This window comes from Ricinus communis, chromosome 4, assembly GCF_019578655.1.
Source record: "Ricinus communis isolate WT05 ecotype wild-type chromosome 4, ASM1957865v1, whole genome shotgun sequence".
Classification (NCBI taxonomy): Eukaryota; Viridiplantae; Streptophyta; class Magnoliopsida; order Malpighiales; family Euphorbiaceae; genus Ricinus; species Ricinus communis.
The window spans coordinates 26,109,404-26,126,845 of record NC_063259.1 but is presented as its reverse complement, the minus strand read 5'-3'; the positions used below and the strand labels follow the sequence as shown (position 1 = coordinate 26,126,845).

Sequence of the window (17,442 nt, the reverse complement as noted above, 5' to 3'; positions counted from 1 at the left end):
GATCAAATGGGATTCTACTGTAGACATATTTCTGGTCCAACAATGTCCTGTTGTAAAATTCCAAACAATTGCTATCCTATCAAATGAGCTTTTATCCCATCAGCTGCAGTTCTAAACAGGTAGGTACTGGGAGAATCTCTGCAAAATCAACAGAAAACAATTCTGTGTTGATATGTTGCCGAGTCTTTGTCTGTTGTTTGACAGTAAATTTGCAATTTCCAATGAAAGTTCAGTTTCAGTTTTAACTCTTTTAGTTAGTAATAAAGCTTTGTCTTAATGCTCAGGAGCTTCTACTCTATGCGGGCTGAACTATTGGAGATGGAAGGTTTTAGAAACAGAACAAAAATAACCCTTCAGAGGACTGTGAAAAGCAAAGTTTAATTTGTCAACTGAGAGCTCTTAAAGGTCAGATGAATGGAATCAATAGACTAATCATGGAGCACTAACATTACTCAAATTTGAATATTAAAGGCTTTCAGGAGGAAAGCAATAAGGTTTCAATGTGGAAAGCATATTTTGAGGCGAAGTATAGTACACAGGTTGCTTTGCCCACTTTACAGCCTTTCTTTTTTTTCTCTCTCTCTATTATTTCACAAACATGATGAAGAAATAGGAGGGTGGAAGAAAAGGTGTATGTTGCAATCTTGCCCGGTGAAAGTTGGTCGAGGAATCATTGCTATTTCTTTATATATATATATATATATATATACATATTTCCCCACTCGAGAGAAAGCTAACGATATTGTTCTTTACCCCCAATTTTTTAAAAATAGTTTATGCCAACTTTGTTAAAGAAATATATGGATTCCAATTAGATTGTGGGGTGTGCCTCAATCAAAAAGTAGGTCATCATCTGCAGCATTCCAATAAGTTGTGAAAGGGGACATCTATTTGGTAAAAGTTTGTAGAGTTTTTCCTTTTTGTTGATAACTTGTGTTCGAGTTCCATCTAAAGTAGTAAATGCACAGAATATTCTCGTAGGGATTGTCAATTAACTCTTGTGTTAATTGTTAGAATATGGAGTTTCATTACTTGGAAGATAATTGGAGGTGCACGCCACACAAAAAGCTAATAGATAAACAAGATATTCTAATTAAACAATCTAAAATAATATTCATCATCAAATCTGCTTTATCATCCAACGGGCAGGGCTTAAAATCGTACTTTTTCTTTATTAACCAAAGAATGTTCATTAGAATCATAGTTAATTTAAAATAGAGTTTTAATCTATCACCGTAAATGAAAAAATTCAATCAAAGCGTGACTTGGGTGAATGGTCTTGTAAGAAGTTAGATATTGCAATAACAGTTCTTCCTAATTTTTAATCCCAAATTGTTATAGCTTGATGAAATATATGTTGTCTTAAAATCAAACTATAAAGATTGGAAACCAATAATTCATCGTCTTACTTCCACCATTGAAGAGTCCCTGTTGAAGCATCCAAATCATACAATACCTGCAAAATTTAGCAGGCAAAGACCGACATTAAAGACCAACAGTCTTTGACTGTTGGTCAAGGCCTCAGATATCAAGATCATCACAGGCCTAGTTAGGGAAAAGGAGCAACACTTCTCCCCTAAGGGAAAAGGCTGCTTCTACCTTTCCCTACACAGAAAATTACCGTTAGACTACAAGTATATATAATAAAATACACATTTCCTTTGTAATTCAGAATTCTAAACCATCATTAATCAATAAAATCTCAGTTCTTCTACATTCAATTTTTCCACATGGTATCAGAGCAAGATTGATCCTGTCATCATCTACCCAACAATCAGAAATTTTTTTCTTTCATCATGTCACAAAATGACCTCACCAAACTCACAAACATTATGTTAAAGGGAAATCAGAATTATTTCGAGTGGTCAAGAGCAGTTTACATTGGCTTGAGTGGCAGGAAAAAATTAGGGTTCATCACAGGAACCCTAACCAAGCCAACAATACAAAACCCGAACCAACCAACAAAAGAGGAGATTGAAACCATCGAAGAATGGCAGACAAATGACCATTTGGTCATGTCCCTCATTACCAACACGATGGAGCCTCAGATTGCCAGACTATGTATGCTTCTGGCATCATCACAGGCTGTGTGGGAGAAGATGAGAAACCTGTATGGACAAGAGCACAACTTCGCACACATTTTCAGTCTAAAACAAGAATTAGCACACATCAAGCAAGGAACCAGGTCCAGCACAAGCTATGCGACCGAAGTACTAACCCGGTGGGAGGAATTACAGAGTTACCTCCCACCCACAATAGACCCTGATCAAGCACGCAAGCAACAGGAACAAGACTTAGTGTACACTTACCTCGGCGGGCTCGATACGAGCTACGAAGCTCTCCGGTCCGAAATACTTCTCTCAAGCAGCCTCCCTCCGCTCGACGCCATCATAGCACTCGTTCAGCAAGAAGAAACTCGACGCATTACCATGGGAGCATCGAACCCCGAAGAGAATGAAGGCTGAGCCTTCGCTGCACTTTCGGGAGACCAAGCCCGAGGCAGGGGGATGCCCACCAACCTCGAGCGGTGTCACCACTACAACAAGCAGGGTCACACCGCCGCTCGTTGTTGGCACCTGCACCCTAACCTCTGGCCGGCGCAGCACCAAGGTGAGCGAGGGAGAGGGCGGCGCGAGAAAGAAGAAAGGAGAGAGGAGAATAGAGTGGGCGGCATCGTGGGATTAAGTGTGTCTAACCCTACGGGTTATGACACACTTGTCGGGTCGGGGGGACTCATTAATAGGTCAAATTTGTTTGCCCCGATCCGACCAGACGTCCGACCCAGCGGCAGCACTTGGGCCACCGTGACCCAACCCGGCCATTAGTCCGGTCCCGACTAGCTGGGCCAGCGGCTCTGGCGGCCATCCCAAACCAGCCGCACCTTTTGGGCTGAGCCTACACAACCCGGATCCGGCCCAGTTGACAATTCCCAACTCTCACACCTAATTTCTCAGTTCCAGTCCATGTTACAGTCTCAGCAATCCCGTGGGTCAGGTTTAGTATCTCACAATTACACAGATTTTTTACCTGGATATTCTGATTGGATTATTGATTCTGGGGCGACCGACCACATGACTTGGGATTCGACACAGTTGCACAATTTTACTCCTGTGAATTCCCAACATGTGATCGTTGCCAATGGGGATAGAGCCGAACTTTCTGGTTTTGGCTCCTCCAATCTTTTGAATCACCCTATACCAAATATCCTTCTTTTACCTAATTTTAAATCGAATTTATTATCTGTTGGTAAAATAACTCAGACTTTAAATTGCAACGTTATTTTTTCACCATCTGCTGTGACTTTTCAGGATCGAATCACCGAGAAGACGATTGGTGAAGGATACCTTCACAATGGCCTATACTATCTTACTACTCCCAGTCAGTGTCTGACCACAACCAAACCTTCCAACCAAGGCCTGTTGATGCATCGGCGGTTTGGGCATCCGTCAGACAAAATTTTGTATCACCTTTTCCATCTTAAAATAGACTCCAGCTGTTGTGATGTTTGTAAATTTTCCAAACACACTAGATTACCTTTTCTATCATCGTCTACTAAATCAGAAAAATTATTTGATTTAATCCACTCTGATGTTTGGGGACCCGCCCCCGTTACCTCCTATAATCACTTCCGCTATTTTGTCACTTTTATTGACGATTACTCTTGAATTACTTGGGTCTATTTATTAAAAGGGAAAAATGATGTTTTTACATGTTTTCTCAATTTTTATACCTTTATTAAAAATCAGTACAATGCCAAAATTAAAATCTTCCGTTCAGACAATGGTACTGAATACATCAATAAAAAATTTTCTGAATTTTTTTTCCAAGAAGGTATTGTGCACCAAACTACCTGCATCTATACCCCTGAACAGAATGGGGTTTCAGAAAAGAAAAATAGACATCTTCTTGAGGTTACTCGTACTCTCCTTTTTCAAAACAATGTTCCCCACATTTTTTGGTCGGATGCCCTCCTCACTGCAGCCTATCTCATCAATCGGCTTCCCAGCTCCGTTCTTAACAACCTTAACCCCCTAGAACTCCTCAAACAAAGAAAAATCGATCTAGGTCATATTCGAGTATTTGGCTGCACTGCCTTTGTCCACATTAGACGTCACCATAAACTGGAAAAAAGTTGTGTCAAAACCATCTTCCTTGGATACTCCTCAGAAAAAAAGGGCTACAAATATTATGATCCTACTACTTACAAATCATACATTTCCCGAGATGTGACCTTTAACGAAACCATCCCTTACTTTCCTAATGATCCCTCTCTTCCCACAGCACCCCCAACCGACTTGTTTCCCTCTAACTTTTTCTATTTTGATAGCATACTTCAGGACACTCTCTCTGCACAGGAGCGCACTCATATGCCTGTCATCGGCCCTAACCCTTCAGGGGGAGATACTTCCATCCCCATGGCAACTTCTTCAGGGGGAAATCATGAGTCACCAACAGAAGAACTTGCCCTGCGGAGATCCACTAGACCTACCAGACCTCCTGCTCGGCTAAAGGACTATGTGTCCAATTCGGTATTATATCCCATTCATCACTATATCAGTTATACTTCAGTATCACCTTCCTACAAGGCTTATTTAAACACTCTCACATCACACACAGAGCCCACCTCCTTCTATGACGCTAACACCAATCCTAATTGGTGTAAGGCTATGGAAAAGGAACTCCAGGCTCTGGAGAAAAATGAAACATGGGATCTTGTTACCCTACCATCAAATAAAAAACCAGCTGGCTATAAATGGGTATATAAGATCAAATACAAACATGATGGTACCATTGAAAGGTACAAAGCTCGGCTAGTAGCAAAGGGTTTTATCCAAACTTATGGTGTAGATTACCAGGAGACCTTTGCTCCAGTAGCTAAAATGAGCACAGTCCGTATTTTATTATCTGTTGCTACTAACTCAGGGTGGAGCTTATTTTAGATGGATGTCAAGAATGTATTTCTTCAAGGGTCTCTAGCCGAAGAGGTATACATGAAACTTCCACCAGGCCATACATTAGCCTCTGAGCCTTCCCTGGTATGTAAATTAAAAAAGCCAATCTACGGGCTGAAACAATCACCGAGAGCATGGTATGCCAAGCTTAGTCAATTTCTCTTAAAAATTAATTTCAGCAAGTGTACCTCTGACTCTTTTATGTTTGTTAAACACACTCACACTCACACCATAATTATTTTAGTATATGTGGATGATATTATTATTACAGGAAATAGTAATGAGGAGATTGAGGAAGTAAAACAAGCTCTAACGAAGGAATTTGATATCAAGGATCTCGGTCAACTAACTTACTTTCTCAGGATAGAAATAGCCAAATCCCATAAAAGACTATTCCTATCTCAAAGAAAGTATGTCCTGGATCTTCTGCAAGAAACAAAAAAAATAGGAGCCAAGCCTGTAGATACTCCAATGGAAACGAAAAACTGTCTCAATCTAGAGGATGGCGACCCTTTAAGTGACATAGGTCACTACCAGCGGTTGGTAGGAAAATTAATCTACTTAACTGTCACTAGGCCTGATATTAGCTATGTCGTAAGCATGATTAGCCAATATATGCATGCTCCCCGTACTTCCCACCTGGATGCGGTCGACAGAATCCTAAGATATCTCAAGGGTACTCCAGGCCAAGGTATTTTGATGAAGAATAATAATAATGCTAACACCGTTGCTGGTTTCTCCGATGCAGATTGGGCAGGCAATTGAGACAGAAAATCAACCTCTGGGTTCTGTGTCTTTGTAGGAGGAAATCTGGTAACATGGAAAAGCAAAAAGCAATCAGTAACAACAAGATCCAGTGCTGAAGCTGAGTACCGAGCCATGACATCAACAGCTAGCGAGCTTATTTGGATTAAGCAAGTGCTCACTGACATGGGAGTAAAGTGCAAGGATCCAATGGAGATGTACTGTGATAACCGAGCAGCCAGACACATAGCATCAAATCCAGTCTTTCATGAAAGGACTAAATATATTGAAGTTGACTGCCACTTCATAAGAGAAAAGGTCCAATCAGGAGAAATCACAACCCCGTTTGTCAGAAGCCACGAACAATTGGCAGACGTCTTCACCAAGGCCCTAGACAAAGCAAGCCACCAAAGACTTCCAAGCAAGATGGGTTCTATCAATTTATTCGAACTCACCTTGAGGGGGAGTGTTAAAGCACCCAAATCATACAATACCTGCAAAACTCAGCAGGCAAAAACCGACATTAAAGACCAACAGTCTTTGACTGTTGGTCAAGGCCTCAGATATCAAGATCATCACAGGCCTAGTTAGGGAAAAGGAGCAACACCTCTCCCCTAAGGGAAAAGGCTACTTCTACCTTTCCCTACACAGAAAATTACCGTTAGACTACAAGTGTATATAACCGAATACACATTTCCTTTGTAATTCAGAATTCTAAACCATCATTAATCAATAAAATCTCAGTTCTTCTACATTCAATTTTTCCACAGTCCCCCAGAGATCATATTCTGTAGCCACTCGCTATCCACTTTTGCATGTTATCCTTTAAAACCGACCTTAAAGAAGTGTCATTTTGTTCTTCTCATCAGCCTTTTTATAGGCTAAGAATCAAAACCCTTTTTGTGCTGTTCATTTCCTTTGAAACTAAGAAAACCCTTTTGGGATAAAGATTCAGCTTTGATTCATAGAACAGAGAAAAGCAATTTAAGGATCGAGTATGCTATATAAATTAAAATTAAAAGTTGCAAAAGGGAGAAAACTAAAATAATGGAGGAGAGAAGAAAAAGGAAGAAGAAGAAGGTGCATTTCTTGATGGGATCTCAGTAACAGTACTAATAACATCTTTACTGCTACTGCTTTGTCCTCTAATCCTTTTGTCAAGGCAGGCTGAACATTCATCACTCCACCTAAGTGGAACTGCCATTTAATTCAAAGCAACCAATTGCAAAACATGTGTGAAGAAGAATCGTTTTGTCAGCAATTCATCACATACATTCTTAATATGATTTTGCCTTTGTTTCTGACTTGTTATTCTTTTGACTCAGAATCTTATCTGAATGTTGCAGTGGAAAAAGTATTGGCGTAAAGCGTTCATATTCATAATGCAATCTATTGACTACAGGTACATTATATGTTCTTATAATGGTGCCATTTGTTATACAGTAAGTAGCAGTCTTCAGTTGATTGCTGACATCACTTTCTTTCCCCATACAAATGCAAGAGGACTGGTTAGAAGTGAGAGTTATCAGTACTCAAGAACCATTTTGATGTTTCTTTACAACTTCTTGATTCCTTAATTCTTACAACTAGCTAGTATTTCCCTGTTTTTTAGTCTCTACTTTTTAAAATTCAATTAAAAGGTAAATCAACTATATTTTGCAAAAAGTAAGAAAATAAATTAATACCCATTATTTTTTTGTAATTGAAAAATAAACTTTATGATTTTTCAAATTTTTCAGAATATGTTTTGTCCAATGTCTTTTTAAAATTGCTGTAAAGCTCAATTTCTTCTAAAAGTCATTTTCAGAATCACTAAAGAAGCACAGAGAAAAAAAAGAAAAAAGTTACCATTTCTACCGAAAAGCTGTGCCCTCATTTTAAGTGTAGAGTTTCAGATCGGTAAGTGTTTGTAGATCTTCAGATAATACTATAATTAATAAGTGGCGTTTGAGGGTTTCTCTGTTTATACAGTAGGGACATTTCTTGCAATGGTTAATTAAATATAAATTTGATAAACCTTGGCAGTCAGCGTGAATCCGTTAAGATAAGAAAGCCTGATTTAAAATGAAACGCCTAATATATATTTAAATATTTTAATTTTTAATTTTTAATTTAATCTAAAAATATATAAATTTTTTTATGTCTTATGTTGCCTTTATTGAAATTTATAAAATTAATAGAATTTAATTATAAATCTAGGATGTACATATTTTGAATGAAGTAAAAATTAATATAAAATTATTTAAAATTTATTATAGTTAAATTAAAATTTATTAAAATATATAAATTTCTTAAATAAATTCTACATTAGTTTGTTAATATATTTTATAATATTAAATATTTTCTTCAATATTATTATTTTTATTTTATTTTCTTGAATGAAACTCCGTAACAAAAGTGTTTAAATATTAAAAAAATAAATACTTATATATTATATTAAAATTTAAAGTATCAAAATAATTAAAGAAACAAAAATTTTAAGTGGGCAAATATAAATTTGACTAAAATTAAAACCATGTAAAAACACAAACCTAAGATTATCAAAATATTGAAACAAGAGCCGGTGAAAGAACATATATTGTAAGGGAATCAGCTTATCCAAACAGAGGCATAACACAAAGCATTCTACTCATGCGTTCGGACACATCAGTGTTTAATTTATCCCATTTTATTTGCTAAAGTCAAGATGGAAAATGGGTGAGGGACCAAAAACACAGTAAGCATAATCATGGTGGAACCCCACAAAACCTTATCTTGGGTTATCATCGCAGACACACACACCCTCCCCACCATGGAAGGTCAGCATACCAGAAAAACCCATGTCCATAGTAAACTAAAATATCTTCTTTATCGGCCTCAATGGATGATTAAAGAATATGCCATCCCATTAGGGTCCACAATCCATCTATTCTCTTTCCCTACACTAAACTAAACCCAGAAGGAATCACATATATGTGGTAATATTGGATGGCTAATAATAATTAATACTAATCATACACATTATGTAGCTTTACCAATATTGTGATCAACTGAATTAAACCCATTAAAAAAGAAATGGAATAAAGTTTAGCTAGGTGTATAAAACTAGATCTATCGTACTATCTCAGTAGGGTTGGCATTTCTGTGTTGGTTTAGCGAGGAAAAAGATCCTGGGATAGGCTGTCCTGGATTCTTGGTTAGGGTTGGTGGGTGCCAATAGTTTAATATTGGGCAATTATGGGTGAAACAGGTTGTTTAGTTTAGATAAACATCTGTTTGTGTTTTTTTCCAAGTAAATGAAGTTGAAACTGCAGAGGCCAAAGGCAAATATCAGGTTGACTAGATTCATCTGATCTGACTTGAGAAAGAAAGCAAGAGGATTGGATAAGATATTGTTTCCTTGAAATTCCTCCAACACTTTCATGTGCACTTGTCCCTTTTGATTTTTATTCTGTAAAGTGATAACCACGTGAACTTGGGGTTTAAGAAATCTCAAATCTGTATATTTATAATAATAATATCAAAACACATGGATTCTCTTCCTTATTTACTATTAATTAATGGCTCTATAACATATAATATGATAATCTAACATTAACTCCTCTTCTTTACTGTAGTTTAGTTTTAATTATTTATTCTTCAGTCGTTATTAAATCTTATTTTATTTATATTTAAATATGGACCGGTAACGAGCAATCCAGTTGAAATTTTATAAATTTTGGCAATTGAATAAAATATTGAGTGTTTAATTCTCGACTTAATTTTTGGTATTAAGTGAGGGACTGTTGAGATAATTAATTCTTGCATTATTAGTTTATGGTAAATGAGTTAATAATTTATATTTGAACTCTAAATCATAACGTAGTTTATTGGGTCCTCTACGTTAATTACTATTAGTATTAACAAAAGGTGTGTTGAGTTTTTTCTTTAAAGAAATTCAAATACCTCTATTATTAGTTAAATTTATTGTTTCACTTTCTATATTATTTATCACCATTTTGTGTTCTATAGTAAAAAAATACATCTTGAGATCGAGATAAAAGAAATTTTCCAATGTGAATTGGAATGATTATTGTTAATGAAAAAAAAAATAACAATACAATGTGTACTATTAAAAATAAAAAGTTTATTGAACCAACGTTTCTTTCTTTTTTAATTTCCTAGGTAAGAAGACATTCATAATGCTTTCTAATGAAATTACACATTATTCATAATCATTGTATACAAAGGATATCATATTAGATGCCAATCTAAAAGCAAAAATACAAAAAACATTCATGACCTCAATCAACCATTATTTATTAAAAAGATAATTTCAGATAAAATAAGATAATACTATTATAATTGTTTTGGTTGACGACAAATAATCCACAAGCTGTACCGAGATCAAAATAATCATATAATAGTCACAATCAATGATGATGATGATGATGATGATACGGATGCAAGTGCAACAGGCTAAGAAGAAGCACACCAGAACAAAGCTAGAGGGCAGCAATAAGGCCAATCAATGAGATTTATAGATTATAGAAAGGAGATTTGATAAATTGACAGACAATGGCAGGAACAGGATAACAAAACTAGATTAACGAACAGAAACATGCCACGTATTATCATCTTTTCTTAAAGATTTAACCCACATGGTGCCAACTGCCCCTCCTTTATATATATCACTCTTCTCACATCACCACTTTCCAATTTTTATTTTCATTTTATTTTTTCTAATTCTATAATTTTGTAATCTCCACTCTCGCCCTTTACAATTGTACGGCTTCAGATTCCACCACATACACAAACACAAAAAAAATACCGTCTCTCTTTCTCAAAACCGAGAACTACTAGAGATCAAAGGAATCACGTTTCTCTCTCTCTTCTTCCTTTCTCTCTGTTTCTGTCTCTTTGTTAGTCCTGCAGATATGGCCGGCACTTGCGCCACCGAAGACGGCGGTGGAGGAATAGGAGGAGCAGGAGCAGGAGAGATCATGCTGTTTGGTGTGAGAGTTGTGGTGGATTCGATGAGAAAAAGTGTTAGTTTGAATAACTTATCTCAGTACGAGCAACCTCAAGATTTTAATAACAACAATAGCAGCAGCAGCAGCAACAACAACAACAACAAACATGTAACCAATAGTAATAGCAAGAAGGATAAAGATGATATGGCTGCTTCTGGTTATGCATCTGCAGACGACGCCGTTCCTCACTCTTCTAATGCTCGCGGCGAGCGCAAGCGAGGTTCGATCAATCTTTAATTTCTTTTTAATTTTTTTTTGTTCTTAAAAGAAAAACTTATTAAATTGAATGTTATTGTTTGATCGACGTGTAGGAGTTCCATGGACGGAAGAGGAGCATAAGCTGTTTCTGTTAGGATTGCAGAAAGTAGGAAAAGGAGATTGGAGGGGAATATCTCGCAATTTTGTGAAGACTCGAACTCCAACGCAGGTTGCAAGCCATGCTCAGAAGTATTTTCTTCGCCGTAGTAATCTTAATCGCCGTCGCCGTAGATCCAGCCTCTTTGATATCACCACTGATACGGTAATCGATCTCGTCCTCTTATTGTTTTTAAGTAAATAACTGAATCTGAAACTCTGTTTGGCTGCTTAGAACAGTTAAGATTAGGAAAGTGAATAATAATGAAATTTCTGAAAAATCTGAAGCAGTTGACTCAAAAGTAAATTGGTAATTGAATATTTAAAGCTTCTAGATTGAGATATTTATGTTTTTATTGAATGAAGATCATTAATTTCCTAGGAAAATCAGAAAAGAACACACAAATACATGGTTTTGGTTTCTTGGGAATGGAGCTTCGACTTAAGCAAGCAGGCCAGAAATTTAAGTTAATATTAATTATATTTCATTGTTGTTTTTTAAGAAAATGAAAAATAAAATAAAATAAAATAAAGTGGTAACATCTAATAATTGTTGGATTTTCAAGATCCATTTGCCAAGCAATTATCGTTGACCTTGTATTGTTAATAATCAGGTAACGGCATTTCCAATGGAAGAAGAGCAAGCTCGTCGCCAAGATAACAGTAGTTCACCACAATCACATCCATTACCTCCTCCGCTACCTGAAACCAGCAACTTTTCTGTGATGTCAATGCCGGCCTTTTCCATGACCAGCAGTCCTGTTGTATTGCCGATTCCAATTGAGACTCCAATGCAGAACTTATCTCTATTACAAGCCAATTCATCGACAACTCTAATCCGACCCATAGCTGTCATCCCAGCTCCCCCTACCTCTGGAATATCTGATATTAACTTAAATTTGAAGGCATCCACAGACTCATCACCAAACTTGTCACTCAAGCTCTCTCTGCCATCTGATCAGAGGGAATCACCATCATCAACAAGGTATTCAGCTTTTCAGGTGATGCCCAGCTTCAACAATGGAGATGGCATAATTACTGTTGCTTGAGGGAAGAGGATAATAAGTGAATAATCTTTAGATAATATGGGGGTTAGAATCAGAAGACTAAGAAAAAGTAAATTAGATGACTGGAAAATTATTCCTTTCTTTTAATGTACAGACCAGACAAAAGAATTGTCATCTCTTGTTGGTTCTTGTTGTTTTTATGCTTAGGGCTTTGTTCGTTTGTTTGTAGTTTGACTGAAAGAAATAAGTCCAAGTCCTTTGTTTATGACTGATGATGATACTGCTGGATTTTGTCTTTTTTAACATGGAATGGTTTTCATCATTCTTATCTTACTATGGAAAGGATAAACAAAAAATATAAATATCAGATGGGTCTTGTGGTAGTGAGGCCCTTCTTTTACGAACGAACAAAATTCACGACTTAAATGGAAGAGATATGTCATTACCTAAGGTGTGCACCACTCATTTTCTGATGATATATACACAAAAGGAGTAGTGGTTTTGGCGTGGTAGGTTGGCATTTTATTAGTTTGGTTGGTTAGACCTTTAATAAATTAGTCTAACTCTAAGGTAGGGATTGCTGTTTTCTTACTTGAGGATCCTAAGTTTGTAGGTTTGTCTGCCCCTTAGGAATGGGAATTATGATGTTGGAATAGCTATTGCCTAAATTATGAGTAGCTTCCTTTTGTCTAACCTCAAATGAATAAAATGACCTTTCAGGCTGTTTTTTGTTTTGAGATATTTACATGTTAAACTCTAATCATAAATGTCTTATGCAGCTCTAGATTACAGTGAGTGTGCACTTATTGCCTATATCTATATATTCTTTACTGCTTCTTGAGTTATAATCATTAATCATGAATCATATTAATTTCAGAGTTAAGATTTAATTCTAACCAATTTCCTGTAAACATATCATAATCAAATCAAATTGAAGATAAAATTACAATTTCACAATTGAGAGATATCGAACGGACAGCATTCAAGTGGGGAAATCAATGCTTTGCCATTCTTTGTTCTCATAGTATAATAGATGATAAAATAGGTATTAATTCTTTTTCTTTATTTTAATTTCTCTTAACTGTCTTAGCCAAGACAAATAATTGAAGACAATCAATAGATGACTAAAAGCCTTAAAAAGTTGGCTATTTGGTGATGAGTTGCATTTTTTATTCGTGAATAAATATATCAATGATAAGTTGATAGGCCTATGATTAAACTCTAATAAATTAAAGGGGAAAAAATAGTAAAAGAATAAAAAATGGTTCCATTAACTGTGGGGCCACAGTACATGTTGTAATGGAGTAATACTGTACAAGTTGATTGAAAAACAGTCGAGTGTGGTGGTTGATGTATGGGCGATGGCGACAGATTAAGAGCACTTCATGCTGCGGATTTAATCCGATTCTACAAGAAAGAATGTGATAAAAAGAATTTAAAATGTCTGAAACAGAACCGAAAACTAAAATCGAAACCCCTTGAATACAAAAATCATTACGTTGCCCATTGACATTCATCCTTTGTTGAATGAACATCCTTCATTGCCTTCCTTTATCGGACAACTATTCGAGTTCTATTTTATCTACAGGGCGGAGATGCAAAAGTGGCTTCGCCTTCTTTGGTCACTCTGAAAGAACCAAGAAAAAAGGTGTTCAGGAAAGCATTAACCAGAGGAGGGGAAGAGTTGGGAGGAAACGATTTTATTTTATTTTATTTATAAATCTTTTAGAGTAGAATTACGTGTCAACTTGGTATATAACGTGGGCAATATCTTCCATCAGAAACCCAAATTGGATTTTGCTTGGAATGACCGAAACTAAACAATAGCTGGTTGTGCTTTGTCTTTGTGAGTTTGTTCAGTTCACATAGGCAAGGTACTTGAGGTGCGCGCTTCGCAAGTTTCTTAGGTTTTTTTTTTAGGACCGACATTGGATAGAGAACTTTAAATAAGGTTGTCAAGGCAAATGCATAGACCGGCTTGGTTGATTCAGTTCAAAATCCAATCAAATAAACTCTACCACATCAACTAAGATTTTTCTAAGAATGAACTAAACAAAATTAAGTTCTATGCAAACGAAAATTAAACTGAACCAAATTAGAGTAAATCATAAAATTAAACCAAATTGAAAATCAATTAAAATATTATTTTACTAAATAATAACAATTAGGTTATTTTGGTCTATTATATAGAATTAAACTAGCAACAACTGACATGCAACATCCTTTATAATGAAAAAAGAAAAAAAAAAAAAAGCAAACGAAAATGAGACAGAAGTAAGTTTCACTGATGTTTAAACGATATAAAAAATATATATTTCCAGTTGTTAGTTGAAAGCAGTAGATCTACTTAATCAATTCGTAAAGATGGAAGAGCTTCATGTAAAATGCTTAGAAAAAGAGAAAAACCAACGACTTATCAAAGAAAAACAAAATCAGTGGGCTACAACAGTTGCTGATATAATCATTGAATGTGTGAAAATTGAGAAATATAAATAAGAAAATAAGAAAAGAATCCCTTCGAAATTCTGTTATTTGTTATTTCTTTCCTTTCACATAAGATGTTTGATGTATTTTATTTTATTGGATTATTGTTTTTGAATCGGTTAAAAACAATGAAAGCTCTGACCCACAACTTTTACCGAACGAGAAAGAAAATTAGGCATACAAGTTTAAATACGTTAGAGTCAGCTTATCATATTATCTGTAAATTAAATTAATTATATAATAATATATAATTTTATTTATTAATTATATATTTTTATTAATTAAATTTTAATCATAAATTATCGATAGTCATAAATAAATCAACCAATAAAGATATAATTATAATAAATAAAATTATATATTATTATGCAATTAGTGATGACATAATAAACTGAGTATTATGCCTAAAATTTTTTTTCAATTCTCACTAAAAGATGACACATTTGATTAAACATAATAGAGGCAGAATAGCGGTGGATATGACCATTAATACAATTCATATGCCTCAAAATACACGTTTCTCTAGTGACTATTCGGGGGAAAGTCTTTTCATAATGATAAAGTCATTACGTGTACGGTTAGTAGTAAGTCTTGTAATAAATTATGAGATGGGTTGTGATCTGTTCCTGGGTTATCATAGTGACTATTGTGACTTTTATATTTTGTACTCCATTGACCCTTTGTTTGAATATTAACACATGAAATGAGCAATTCGGTGTACTTTTAAATACTTGTAATTAGAGAAAATCGTAATTCAGTCTTGATTTTGCCAAAAGTTAGACCAAATAAGTTTGATTATTCAACAGTATTTAGCTGACAAGTATTTGCCTAAAAGGCTAAAACACATAATTATCATGTCTCCCCCTATAATTAAATCAACAGAAAAAAAATAAAATAATTGAAAAATATGAAATAAATACTACTCTTTTGATTTAGAGATCAATACCAACCCCACGTATAGGTGGAGGATTTGCACACCATCGATTCAAGCAACAAAGAAATTATTAAATTATACTGTTAAATTATATATTTTTAAAATAATATAAAGTAAGTTAACCATTTATATTTTTGAATAAAATTCAAAAAAACAACTCCGTAATTTAACGCTCTTCCACTTAAGGGACAAAAATATTTTTTATATTGAAAGCATAACATATGCTTCATTTATTTAGCATTTTTTAAGTGCATTTAATATTTTTTTTATTTTTTAAATTATAAATATTAATAGAAATATAAATATTTGATAAAATAAATATTTTTAATTAATCCAATTAGATATTTTGTAATCATAAACAATTTGTTAAAATATATATATATTTTTAATTTTAATAAAAATTAAAAATAATTTTTAAAAATAAAATCTTAATATATTTATAAATTTTTGATGCATTATTAGATGTCGCATTGCTCATAAAATACTATTTCATATTAAATACATGTAAAACTATATAAAAAATAATAAAAAATAAATATATACTCCTTTTATTAAAAAAAAATCTATATCCCTCAAATGAAAAAAGGTCAGACTACAAGATAATTTTTTAAACTTTAGCCTATATTTTTGGATGAAATAATACTTTCTCCGTTATGTTATATATAACGATATAGAAACTTTTAAATGAAATAATTTTTTAACACTATATATATATATATATATATATATATATATATATATATATATATATATATATATATAGGGTACTAAATTAGATACTTGAAAAAAATAAAGAAAAGATGGGACAAGATGGAAAGATATCCCACCACAACATGAACCATGAAGTCTTCTCTAAGATGCGCCCAAAAAGAAAGAAAAAGAAAACCTGAGACATGAACCATGAAGTCTCCTGTAAGAAAGAAGCCACTTTTATCAAAGATGATTGGCCTATGTTCCCACCCAAGTCATATTATATATTATACACATATTCCCCATCAATTCCTTGGAAAGTTGAATGTGAACTGAAGTCTCTTTCCTCTCATTTGAATGCTTGTTATTAAGGATAACTGCAAATATCTTCATCAGGTTTGTCCTATTATATACTTCTTCTTTTTTTTCTTTTGTTATTTTACGTTAAACTATTACACATGAATAGTCATTTAAAATAAAAGAAAACAAATTATGATGTAGAAAAACCAAATACTGCGAAATGCATGTCAACAGTAAATACGAGCAGAAAAACTTGCCTAAAAGTAACAGCAACACCCACAAACTATTGTCTGTTCTAACTCAGTCTTGAAAACACTTGAAACACATCTGGGCATTAGCAAAAATCAATATGGGACTGCCTAACTCAAGTCTTACAATTTTCAAATTACTGTCAGCCACCAGCTGTACTAATTAGCTGAACTGTAGATGCTCATGAGATGCTATTCGACGTCCCTTCAGTGATTAATGGCATGATGAATCAACTAATCAGGTGGCAAGTCAAATGATTAAGCCAATTACTTGTAAACAGGAGGCATATGCTAACAGTTGCAGAAGTTTTGTTTTATATAAGAGCTATAATATAAGATCTGGTTTAGGGCCAAAGATTCTTCCCTTGTAGACAAGATGAAGTAAAGAAACCAACAAACAAATGCATGCGGATTCTCTATAATTCAGGGAGCAGTAGCAAAAAGGAAAAATACCACATCAATTCGTCCAAGCAAGCAAAATATATATATAATCTTATTTAGAAGCTTCTTTTAGCCAAATCTTCCTGCATATAGAAGTTAATCTTTAAATGTAGATAGAGTTAAAGAGGGTTACTTCACTGCCCGTAATGGCGAAAATGGTTTGTCTGGAGAGAATTTCATTGTCTCATGTACATATGCATCATACCTGTTCTTCTCATGGAACTTCCTGATATAGTCAGAAGTCATTCCATCTATAACACTGTCGTCCTCATGAACCACGTATGAAGAACCTTTCCC

At 34.6% G+C, this 17,442-nt stretch overlaps 1 protein-coding gene and 1 long non-coding RNA gene across 2 annotated transcripts; one reads left to right on the top strand and one right to left on the bottom strand.

Moving 5' to 3' along the window:
• Positions 1 to 10,392: 10,392 nt before the first annotated feature.
• LOC8258138 (transcription factor MYB1R1) lies at positions 10,393 to 12,320 on the top strand. Its single transcript, XM_002511432.4, has 3 exons — positions 10,393 to 10,907; positions 10,999 to 11,207; positions 11,656 to 12,320. Exons 1-3 carry the CDS (start codon positions 10,592 to 10,594, stop codon positions 12,088 to 12,090), a joined length of 960 nt encoding a protein of 319 aa, XP_002511478.1. The 5' UTR covers positions 10,393 to 10,591; the 3' UTR covers positions 12,091 to 12,320.
• Positions 12,321 to 13,292: 972 nt separating this feature from the next.
• On the bottom strand, positions 13,293 to 14,792 carry LOC112536382. Its single transcript, XR_003080411.2, has 2 exons — positions 13,547 to 14,792; positions 13,293 to 13,455 (listed from the first exon to the last, which is right to left on the bottom strand). It is a non-coding gene; the product is annotated as an uncharacterized LOC112536382 (long non-coding RNA).
• Between the last annotated feature and the right edge of the window lie 2,650 nt (positions 14,793 to 17,442).